General features: G+C 38.6%; 2 protein-coding genes across 2 annotated transcripts; both read left to right on the forward strand.

The window, feature by feature from the left end:
• Window positions 1-5,451: 5,451 nt before the first annotated feature.
• LOC147169940 (homeobox protein MSX-2-like) lies at window positions 5,452-7,217 on the forward strand. Its single transcript, XM_086083056.1, has 2 exons — window positions 5,452-5,859; window positions 6,463-7,217. The coding sequence occupies exons 1-2, from the start codon at window positions 5,526-5,528 to the stop codon at window positions 6,876-6,878; spliced, it is 750 nt and encodes a 249-aa protein (XP_085939182.1). The 5' UTR covers window positions 5,452-5,525; the 3' UTR covers window positions 6,879-7,217.
• A 1,355-nt stretch (window positions 7,218-8,572) lies between these two features.
• Window positions 8,573-11,349, forward strand: atp5pd (ATP synthase peripheral stalk subunit d). Its single transcript, XM_086082725.1, has 6 exons — window positions 8,573-8,649; window positions 9,697-9,827; window positions 10,639-10,735; window positions 10,831-10,902; window positions 11,011-11,073; window positions 11,168-11,349. The coding sequence occupies exons 2-6, from the start codon at window positions 9,706-9,708 to the stop codon at window positions 11,297-11,299; spliced, it is 486 nt and encodes a 161-aa protein (XP_085938851.1). The 5' UTR covers window positions 8,573-8,649; window positions 9,697-9,705; the 3' UTR covers window positions 11,300-11,349.
• The last annotated feature ends 461 nt before the right edge of the window (window positions 11,350-11,810 follow it).

The raw sequence follows: 11,810 nt of genomic DNA on the forward strand, positions 1-11,810 counted from the left end.
CTGCAGGCTACCTTCAATTGTATTTTCAGGCTCATTAAGCAATAGCACAAAAACAGGGAAGCTCTGACACCCCCCACCCCGCCCCAAAATCTACTTTCCCGTCCGTGCTATGTTCAGCAGGGGCTAAAGTGAAGTCGAAGAATTGGACCAAAGTGCTCCATCGGGTTGTTTGGGTTTACCGCGTGTGGAAGAGGGGGAGGAAGATTGTGGCTGCTCTCTGAGAACCAATGCGGCTGCTCCGTGGCAGTCCTATTCACAAGCAAGCCATGCTTGTTTATTTGAAAGAGAGACGCTTTTTTAACTTCCCACCCACGCCATTGTTCCCCTTCACATGGGGAACACTTTGAAATTGTAATCTCACCATATTCAAACGCACACATTTCATTTGTTTGGACATTCGGGGCCTGCAATAACGTTATCGCTAGAAGACGAGCGGTACCCATTCAGGTTAGTACTTACACTGTCATGAAAAGGTTTGATAATAGTTTGAACATGTTTTAATTGAAATGCATTAAAGTTGAAGGATGGACATTAATGGTCATATTCATTTGTTTTAAATGCGAATGTATGATGAGTTCTGTTTTGATTGTGATTCATATTTTACTTCCCCCTCCAGAGCTACAAAAAATCCAAATATAAATGTTTCATTAAAACCAGAAGTAGTAAGTAAAATTATTCTAACCTTCATAATAACTTCCACTGATATGACTTATGATATGATATGAAACATTAAAAGTGGTTGAAATGTTCCAGCCACAGTCAATATTATCATTTTGCTAGCTGTTATGTTTCTATCGTGTATGAAAAGTAGGGGTGTCAGGCGATAAAAATGTTTTTTATCGCAATTCATCGCATGACTTCAATAGTCACAATTAATCACAAATTGTATATCTATTCTAAATGTACAATAAAATGTACAATAAAATATTTTTTTTCTAAGTGTTCATACTTTTGTTAACATAAAAGTGGATTTTTTTTTAAATGATAGATATATGGCTGCATCTTTTAATCATTCATACAGTAACTTTACAATAATTCATAAAATATAGTTAAAATTATAAAGCTGTATTGTACTACACTGTAGAAAACAAGTGTGACATTGGTTTGTTTTGAGGTAATATTTCTGCCACTAGATGGCATAATTGCATTTGTAAAACGCAGCTCAGTGCATTTTTCTTTTCATATTAAGAGCTATCTAATCTTAAACATGGAGTAACTTGTGAAATTCTGCACATTTTTAAAATTGTAATACAGTGTTCCCTTGTTTTCTGCTAGGGTTAGGTTCCAAAAAAAGACCCGCAATAAATGAAATCCACAAAGTAGTAAGCATTATGTTTTACATTTATTATAAATGTTTTAAGGCTCTAAAACCCCTCACCACACAATTTATACACTTTTCTCATCGAGGCATTTACATGTTCTCACATTTCTCTCAACATTCTCAATGTTCAAACCTTAATAAATTTTAGGTACATTACTGTAAAAAAACAAATGCATGCAAAATTGCACTAAAAAAATCTAAGATACAGCGAGGCGGCGAAAAGTGAACACAACTTGACCCAAATCTCCACAAATATATGCATTATTATTAAATTGATTAATGCTAAATTCCCCCAGTACAGGCTTTCCACGTAGTTACGGGTTAAAAAAAAATATATATATATTGGTAATGCCGTTAAAGGAACTTTAAATTAACTCAAAATTAACCCACTAATTTTGACACCCCTAATAAAAGAAAAAAAAATACTGGATTTTTTTTTTAAGATCAGTTATTCAATTGCTGGTTTTGACCCTGCCAAGATTTTACTGTAACATATGAAAATGAAAATTGCTGCTGCTGCCATGTTTCTCGCTATACTGCATCACAGCCTAAGCCTCTGTGAGCAAATAAAAATGCAGCAGCATTCTTGAGTTTGGGAATGTGACCACAGTGTGTACATGGTCATTTAAATGTCCTGCAGCATTCAGCCTAATTGGCTCACTCGCATTATTTCTCAAGGCTACGCCCAAGAAAAATCAGCCAATTGGTTTGGACATGAGAGATTCCTATTTTGAGTTGAGAGAAACAAATATGTAAGAAAGTTCATGATATTGCACATTCTATAGTGTCGTACAACCCCAAGTTGGGCTCCTTGTCACCTCATATCAACTGAAGACGAGCAAACATGAAAAGAAATGAGACTTTTTGAGTATGACGTGTATCATACGAATACACTCACTACACGCAGCACACTTATGCTCTTCTGATTCCAGGGCTTAACAATTAATCAAATTCAGTTTGATATCGCAATACAGTCGAATGCCATTTTCAAATAGGCATTCAAATACTGCATTGAAAAATAAAATTAAAATAACGCTCCGTTTGTGTTGGTAGGCCTCATTTATTTTATTATTTAGTGTCTACATACGTTTTTTTGTGCCCCCACTAGTCTAAACATGGCATTCTGATTAATATTGTGATTGTGGAAAAGGATTTCCGCAGCAAAAGTCACCCATGTTCAACCATCTCAGGGGGCGGCCATTTTGCCACTTGCTGTCGAGTGAAAATGACATCACAGTTGCTCACCTGAGGGCTGGACTGGCCATCTGGCGTATAGGGCAGATGCCCGGAGGGCCTGCCTCTTTTGGGGCTAATGCACTGTTTTTTCACGATTTTTTTTTTACATTTTACTACAAGAGACTGGCCCACAATGTAGAAGGGCCAGTCCGTTAATCAATTTCGAATATAAATAGCAAACTAAAAACATCATCAATAAACATTAGTGGCAGAACTACATATTAGGCAAGACTGGCTGGGCCGGTGGGCTGAAGTCAAAATGCCAGGGCCGATTTTTGTTTGTGCAAAATGGAGTTGGATTAAAAAATAGGTGGATTTTGCTGCTTTTATTAATTTTCCTGAAATGCAGTATTTATCAGAATACCATGTTTATACTAGTGGAGCTACATAAAACATATGTAAAGACAAATTTTGGCCACAGATTATTTTTTGGGTGTTGCTGTTATAATCTGATTTATGATTTACTGACACTCTCATAGACGTAAACAAATAAAATGTCTTTCATATTAATTTGTGGTTCATTTGCATTTGGGCAACATCATAATCTTACATTTGAACCTTTCCAACATTACCAAACCCGTGAATGTCTTTGTAAAGAGGCTATTTGACATGATTGCATGTCAGTGAATGGTGAACGTGCGCTTTATGAAGTGACCAGTGAGCGCTGCGTCAGCATTTGAATGCTTTTCCATTTAAGACGCCATCTGACGGGAACATGCTTCCTGTCATGCTTGTGTGACCTTGATGGATAAATCTGCTTTCAAACTCACTAACATCTTCTGACATGCCTTACTCCCATGCACAGTGTTGCATCAATGTTTTTTTGGTTTTTTTTTTCCAGGCATAAAACAGAGGAGGGAACCGAACTGTCAACTTGTGTGCTGCTTCGATGGCTTAGTGTACCTGAATGCACCAGATGAAACCCTGCCTGAGTCTTCGAGTAGATAGAAGGGCGCCTTAAACCCAAACCATGTGGGTAACAAGAGGCCCCAGTATGTGTGGAGACAGAGGTCTGACTTTGTCAAATGGACACAACATGAGGATTTACTCATGTTGAGTCACCAGTCAAAAGGTGTGCCCCTTACATTTACACCGGTTCTTCATCAGCCACCTAATGCAGATTTTGGAAGTGATTTTAAGATAAAGGAAGCAAAATACATAACGAGTTACATAAATTGCTTTAACAATTCTTAAAAATGACTCATCAGTCAGTTATAGTTTTCTTCTTTTTACACATTATGTGGCAGCATGAGTCATGGTACTTTGAGAAGGTATACTCTCAATTTTAAGTTTTTTTCTTCTTCTTAAGTAGTCCACGTCCTGGTGACATGTAAGATTTTTTAGTGAACAATGAACAAAAACAATAATTAAAAAAAAAAGTCTGGAGAGACTGCAATATTGTTTTAGGTCGAAACTCAAACTATTTCTCCCCATTCTTGTTTTTTTTTAATTACTTAGCCTAGCTACTATAAAACTAAACATGGTCATGTAGTTAGTATGAAACCAGCAGCATCCATCCCTGGGGATCGAACCTACGCTGCAAGTGCGTCTCAGGCGAATGAGCGCAGAGAGCTTCCCGTGAGCTAAAATTCACTATTTGAAGGATTGTTTTCCCCGACATGACCCACCCTACTTTGCCTCTGATTGGCTCATCAGTCCTCATGCCTAAAGTTGGGCAATCTAATCAGTGACGGCAAGGAATACCAGCCAATTAGAGGCCGAGGAGGGTGTGTTATGGCTTCACCATCCTTGAGGAAAAAATGGGTAATTATGCTCGCTGAACAATGAGCATCACAGGGATTTAGAATATGCCATATATCAGTTGACTACATCTATGTATGGCAGATTAAAATACTAGCTACAAGTTACAAAAAATGCATGATTGGAATGTAACATAATGGATTTCATGTACTAGCCTATAGATTATATATATATATATATATATATATATATATATATATATATATATATATATATATATATATACACATATATATATATAAAATTAAAAACTCCAAACCATATTAAACAACACTCAATTGCACTTCCAGGCAGGATGAGAAACGTTTCTCCATCCACGCAGTGCTCAATGTAATATTTGGGTGGACAATTGGTTTAGTGGAGTCATTTCTCCCGGAGGTATCTTCCTTTGAGATCCAGCCGAGCCTGGCGCCTGCAAAACACAACTTGTCTGGCTTATTAAATAGTTGGAGCTGGAGGAAGAAAAAGGCCTGTTGCTTCTCAGCCGAAGCCATTGTGAAGGCAGAAAGGATCGTGACAGGCTTTTAATTGCTGTGATACTGCATGCGTGCTTGAATCAATCAGGCCGTCGCGTCGCTCTCCGTGGACGCGTTTAATATGATTTTCTTCGAGAGGACTCTTCTCGAAAGTCTTTTTAGACAGCTTTCCCCCTTTTCTTTTCTGTTCTTTTAATTCTAGTTCTCTTTAAAAAAAACACACACACATGGATTGTCATGATCACGTGGTGCATGCATGACACAATATTGTTATTCAATTCATTACGTCATTATCTCCGCTGAGACGTGATAGCGGCTTACTTGGGAGATTGTTGCCGATGGAGTGTCCGGCTAATGGATGTAAATGGTCGAGAGAGTCCTCCCCACTGGTTAATTACACTAAAATTGGTCTTAGCTACTTTGTGAGGGCCATGAATGGCCTCTCGCAGCATGGGGTCTGTATGATTAACTACTCCTTCCTTTCAAAGGCCTATTGATGTTCTTTTAGAAGGCTGCGAGCCAATCCAAACCGCGCGCTGACCCCAAATTAGCCATCTGATTGGTGGGAGTTAGTAGTGGAAACACACCTCTTCCTGTCTGCTGGGTAAAAGTTAAAGTGTGCGTCGCTGACTCGGGAGACGCGCATCGTTTCGTGAACGCACCGATCGACATCCCGTCACTCTTTCCAGCGGGCCACCGTGAGGTGCACGGCCGCATCGCCTCGCCCGACGATGAACGCAGCGCAGGACACGCCGTCCCAAGACGCTCAAGTTGTCCATCCGAAGGAGGAGACGGAGGACGCGCAGCCCAAAGACGTGACGAGGGACAAGGAGAGGAGCCGCCTCCCGTTCAGCGTCGAGTCTTTGATTTCCAAAAAGAGCACCTGTAGGATTTCTTTCGAGTCGGCCGGGCTTGCTCAGAAGCCCGCAGCGCACTTCGCCCCGAGGACTTTTTACGCAGAGGGCTCGCCGGCTGTTTGCAGCAGCTCCGCGGAGGACACATCGCACGCGGCTGACACCGACCAGAGCACTTGGTTCCAGGCGAATAGCTTCTCTTCCAACTCTCGTAAGTGCACCGCTGACTGTCGTGTTATGTTGGCAATAATGATTCAAAGTTATGTATGGCGCAATTACTTCCTCGTGTAAGCTACACCCTTAAAAATGCTGGGTAAAAAAACTGGACCGATCTGCTAACTTATTGGGTCAGTATTTGACCCATCCTTCGGGGTTGTTTTGCACAGAACAAAAGGTGGGTCAAATTGACCCAAATTAGTGGGCGGGTTAGGGCAATTTTTAACCTAAATATTATTTTGGACTCAGCAATTTGAGGTGTAACCTTTTTAATAAATTTTGGAATATTTTTCTTGCTGGATTATTCGTGTTTTCATGTTTATGAATAAAGTTAATAAATTCAGAGGGTCTAAAAATAATAATAAACGGCACTGTAAACTGATCAGTTCATGCCAACACATCTTCACTGAATTGCAAAGAAACTGAAGAATTGTTTAATGCAAATGCACAGCGAGCAGCATGGCCTCTTACTTTATTTCGGCCTTATGTCTTGCAGTGGCTACAAGCTCTTTACCATCCATTTCCAATAAATCAATTGTGTGTATTTCGCCCCCCTATAGCTAAAACTTACTGACTTCTATCTCTGTCTCTGTGCCAGGGAGTTCCAGTCCATCCAAGTGTCCTTTACGGAAACACAAAAACAACCGTAAACCTCGCACGCCCTTCACTACCTCTCAGCTGCTGGCCCTGGAGCGCAAGTTCCGCCAGAAGCAGTACCTCTCCATCGCCGAGAGAGCAGAGTTCTCCAGCTCGCTCAACCTGACCGAGACCCAGGTGAAGATCTGGTTCCAGAACCGCAGGGCCAAAGCCAAGCGCTTGCAGGAAGCCGAGTTGGAGAAGTTTAAGATGGCCTCCAAGCCTGTCCTGTCCGCCTTCGCGTTGCCTTTCCCCCTGAGCGCTCACGTGCACGGCACGGCAGCCTGGGGGCCCTCGAACCCATTCTCCAGGCCCAGTCTGCCGGTACCGGGACTCTTTGGTGGACCTGTCACGTACGGGATGTACTATTTGTCGTAGGATTGTGTGTTTTATTAGTAAATAGGACATTATTGCAAAAAAACACTTAAAGGCACAATAAATGTTTTCTAACTGGAACAAATTATATATTTTTAATATAGGCATATAGCCTATACGTTTCTTCTTACCTCCAAAACAGATATGGTTGGACACGTATACACTTTTGTGCATTTGTGGGAGGGGAAAGTGTGTTTGTGTGAGTTTCAGTCACTTAAAGTGCCTTCAAGACTTGCCAGCAAACTTTTGTCATCTTAATTGTTCAACTGTTTATTTTTCTTACCACGAAGTTGTCAACAGAGAGACAATTTTGTAAAATGTGTGTATCAAGTGTTTACTCTCCCAGCGTTGCCTTTCTGAGGATTACAATGGAATTTTATGGTATTTTGCTGTATGTAAATAATAATAATAAAAAAAAGTCCCGCAGTCTTAATCGAGGAAAAGCAGGACATTTGTATTTATTGAATCTTTTTCTATCTGTACTGTGTACATTTCTCTGAAAATCTTTAGTGACCTGTAAATAAACTTACAAAATATCTGAATAGCCTATATGTTTTGTTTCTTTAAATGTTTTGTAAAATAATAATTTTGTTTAATGTAAACCAGTTTATCAGTTGGCAAACGTCTTATTGTTATTTTAAATGTGCCAAAACAACGTGTTCTCTGAGTCGAACAATTTATGTAAATTGCAAATTTGGAACATAGTGTCATTCAAGTCATTTGGAGTAAATTCTTCAAGTGAAATTATTACTGTTATCGCAAAGCAATATTATTTTGGGAACACGAGGCGATTCGCACACATTGGTGTTCAAAATCAAATCAAACAAACAGCGATGATTTCAACTGCATCTTTGCAAAGAATCGCGAAGAAATTTATACAATCATGGATATTATTTAATTGTGGCTCTCGGAGGTAAAAACGACGCCACGTTTAGGAAAATTATAGTTTAAAAAAGTATGGCCAATGGGCCCCAGAGCCCTCTGTTGTGTAATTCAAAAAAATTATTTATTTACGTATTTATTTATTTATTATCAAGCGTCCTGCAATAATTGCTTTAATTTACACGCTCCCCCAAACTGCTTGATTAAAAAGTGTAATAAATGTTCCAATAAATGTTTACATTTATGTATCTAATTAAAACTGGTTGATTAATCTACTGCAAAAAATAAATGTAATGTAGGCCTATTCTTTGCTACATTAAAAGTAACGATAAATAATAAAATTCACGCAATCTGCTGAATATTTATTTTAATTTATATGACAGTAAACTACTTATTTGTTAAATTAATGACACAATTCCCCCCCTGAAATTTGCTTATTGATTAATATCATTAGCTAGTTAGTTGGTCATGAATCATTTTACATATATGCATGTACTAAACAAGTTGTTAAACTGTTAAGTTATTAATTGTAAATAACATAAAACATGAACATTAGTAGGCTATATATTTAATTAAATAATGTTCTTCAAAACTCTAAATAAATTTAATTATAAATATTACATTTAAAACACGAATGAATTGCTATTTTATTATTATAAATAACTTTTTTTCTTTTCATCTATGATTGTTTCGTCTATCAGTCCTTGAGCACAATTTTGTCCACTACTGCTCTTCACACACACGCGGGTGAAACAAATAAAGAATGTAGTTGTTCCATATGACCACAAGAGGGCGATGACTGGTTCACCACAGACTTTTTTTTGTTCAAAGAAGATTTAGAAGAATCACTTCCGCTTCTCAGTCCTGTCAGAGACTCATTTGGTGAAGCGAGGTGAGTTCGCCGCATACGCAGTCCATTTCATAGAAGCAGCGGAGCTAAATTTATTTTAAATAATTAGCCGGTGTGCATGTGTATCTGTTGCATGTCCGTTCTGTGCAAACGTGAACTTGTTGTTAATAGATGTTTGGCTGAAACCTTGGCGTTCGAAAAGCTCTTCTCTGACCTTGGCTAGCCGGCTAACAATGCTAGCGTTGTTCTGCAGCCAATTTCAATTTCACGCCAAGGACGAGGGAAAAATGTGGTATAAAATACGGTAGTTCTCCCGATTACTTTACTTTTAAGCGTTTTGGTGTTTGGTGAGATTCTGATGGTTAAACTGACACGAGACTATCCCGGGTTAATTGGAAGCTCCTCAATACTTTATTATTAACCCACCTAATCTAATGTAGCATTTTGATCAACATACATGGATTACTCCTAAGCAGTGTGTCGAGAGAGCTCATCAGGTGTTCCACTGAAAACGACACAAGTTCACCTATTTACTCTGCGGTACTACAAATAATGTGTCTTCATCAACAGTATGTACGCAAGTGGCTTAGTGACGGACTGAATAATTAAATATTCTTCCACTAGATGGCATAATGTAAACAATTAACCCGTCCGGCCACATCTTGTGTGATTTTATGTTTGGTAGTGTGACATTGGATTTTATTTTGTAATATAAAAGTGCCTCGACTAAACCCAGTTGTTTGGGAAATTATGTCAACAGTGAAATGAGTAGTTGATATCCACATAATCTGTGTTGGCAAACTGGTTTATTAGCACGTTTTGATGAAAGACTGCTTGTGAAACACAAATTTTACATTTGATAAGCAATTTGTCATGATTGCAGAAGAAATTAAAATTGCACTTTTCTGTGTTAATTGAAGTTGTTCAGAAGTTACTTGAATATTTACAGTGGGTAATAGTTAAGTCAGTTGTGAATATATAAATATTTTACTGATATTTTGTTATTGAACATTTGCACATCATAACATTTTTATACATCCTTCACTGTAGATGTCCAAGATTTTCAATGTGTACAATTATGTCTTCTAGATCGTCAAGATGGCAAGCCGCCGTGTAGCCCTGAAGGCCCTCGACTGGGTGGCATTTGCTGAGCGCATTCCACCCAACCAGAAGGGCATGTTCAATGCCCTGAAGACCCGCACTGATGCAATTTCTGCTAAGTCAGTTAAATGTCATCACCATTGCACTTAATTGTCACGTATGGTTTGTTCCGCTCCAACCTTTGCCGCCTATTGACAAAACTGATCAAACAAGGAGCCAAAAGGATTGCTAGTGTTTAAAACAAATTACAAATAAATAAATAATGCCTGTATTGTATAGTTGTAAATTTTAATTTACTTTTAGCAGTTGTGATGAATAGAAATTGGCCAGTACCTACAGAAGAGTTAATTACTGTATTAGCTAAACAAACATTATGGACATAATTCAAACTGCACATAAATCGTTTGAATGTTCGTGTGAGCATGGAGCACAACCTTGAACATTGTTAGCATTGATGCTAGCACTAATACGACACCAATGGTGCCTTGGTTGGTTGACCAATACCCGGTGAGAATATAATAGAACTAGGGTCTCATTGGGTCTTCATTAAGATCAATGCATTTATGACATCAGTTATGCGGTTGTGGTCAAAAGGCGTGATCTGATGCTAGATTGTGACGGTAAGATAACTGAGCAAAAATATTTGGGTGTATAATGCTTGCTTTGCTCAAGTTGTGCTCTTAACATCCTCCAAAAGGTTAAAAGACAAAATGTCAGACAAGCAGTAAAACCAGAGTTGGTCTTGACCATCTGAAAAGAGATCTACAGTAGTAACTAAGGCGTTCTGACAACTGCTGATATTCTGACAGCATTGATTTGCAAATTTAGCGAATGAGTTAAAATGACAAAGCTTCCACTTTTGTTTGCATGGAGCCTTTCTAAGTAAACAGCACATGCTCATTTAATGTTTTTCTTATGTTCCCTGTCTAGACTCGCTTCCCTTCCAGAGTCTCCCGCTGCCATCGACTGGAGCTATTACAAGAGCGCTGTGGCAAAAGCAGGGATGGTTGATGACTTTGAGAAGAAGGTGAATGGAACTTCAAGCCAGCATCTACAAGTCAACTTTGACTGAATCGAGTTGTTTATTTTCCTGGTTGCGTCATTGTTTTGTCTGGTTTATAGTTCAAAGCACTGAAGATCACTGAGCCTGTTGATACGCAGACAAGTGCCATCAACACGCAGCAGGCGGAGGCTGTAAGTGTTAACATCAAATAACGAATGCCATCACCAAACATCATTTAAAAGAGATCCTCTGAACTGGAATTGAGTTTCTCATTATTTCCCTTCATTTTACTTCGCCAGGACAAAGATGCCGAAGCCTACATAGAAGCTTCAAAAGCTCGCATTGTGCAGTATGAGGCACAGGTGAGAATGAATAGCTGCTAAAATATCTCATGAGTAACCTGAAATTATTAATGTTCTCTCTTTATCTTTTTCTTTCCTCCCTGTTTGCTCACAGTTGGAGAAATTGAACAATATGATCCCCTTCGACCAGATGACCATTGACGACCTCAACGAGGTCTTCCCAGAGACCAAGTTGGACACGGTCAAATATCCATATTGGCCCCATAAGCCCATTGCTGACTTGTAATTAATTCATTGACTTGACACTCAACTCACAATAAAAAGTACGTATTTTAAGTGTATTGAGTATGTGTCTTTTGATGCGTATATTTACACTTTTAAATACTAGTGTTGCAGCAGAGCCTGCCGTTTTCAACATGAAACCACCATGTATGTACCATTTGCATGCATGCAGGCTGAATATTTTTTTTTTCCATACTTGCATTGTTTGTATTGAAACAATATGCTATACATTTAATTGTACTTTACTGAAGTATGCCATTGCACAATTTCCCATATCAAATTAAGATCATGTGTAGACATTTCAACTTTGAATTAATAATCAAATTGTTTTGATAAATTTTGTGTAGGTGGATTTGGGGTGTACATTGGACCGCATACTTGCGGTTTGGCACATGCAGATTAATCTATTTATGGATATATTTTTTTCTTCTTCTGGGTAATCTAACCTTATTTTTAGTGTGGAAAAGCTGATTTGAGCTAATTGATGCATCCCTGTTGTCAAAATTTTATATTCG

This window comes from Leptonotus elevatus, chromosome 8 (assembly GCF_054856555.1).
Source record: "Leptonotus elevatus isolate MCC_2025b chromosome 8, RoL_Lele_1.0, whole genome shotgun sequence".
Lineage (NCBI taxonomy): Eukaryota > Metazoa > Chordata > Actinopteri > Syngnathiformes > Syngnathidae > Leptonotus > Leptonotus elevatus.

What these genes read in the sequence shown, in the direction of transcription:
- atp5pd (XM_086082725.1), top strand. Translation starts at nt 9,706, where the DNA reads ATGGCAAGCCGCCGTGTAGCCCTGAAGGCCCTCGACTGGGTGGCATTT. An exon ending in ACTGATGCAATTTCTGCTAA is followed by an intron (nt 9,828 to 10,638) that starts GTCAGTTAAATG and finishes TTCCCTGTCTAG; the next exon opens with ACTCGCTTCCCTTCCAGAGT. An exon ending in ACACGCAGCAGGCGGAGGCT is followed by an intron (nt 10,903 to 11,010) that starts GTAAGTGTTAAC and finishes TTACTTCGCCAG; the next exon opens with GACAAAGATGCCGAAGCCTA.
- LOC147169940 (XM_086083056.1), top strand. Translation starts at nt 5,526, where the DNA reads ATGAACGCAGCGCAGGACACGCCGTCCCAAGACGCTCAAGTTGTCCAT. An exon ending in TAGCTTCTCTTCCAACTCTC is followed by an intron (nt 5,860 to 6,462) that starts GTAAGTGCACCG and finishes TCTCTGTGCCAG; the next exon opens with GGAGTTCCAGTCCATCCAAG.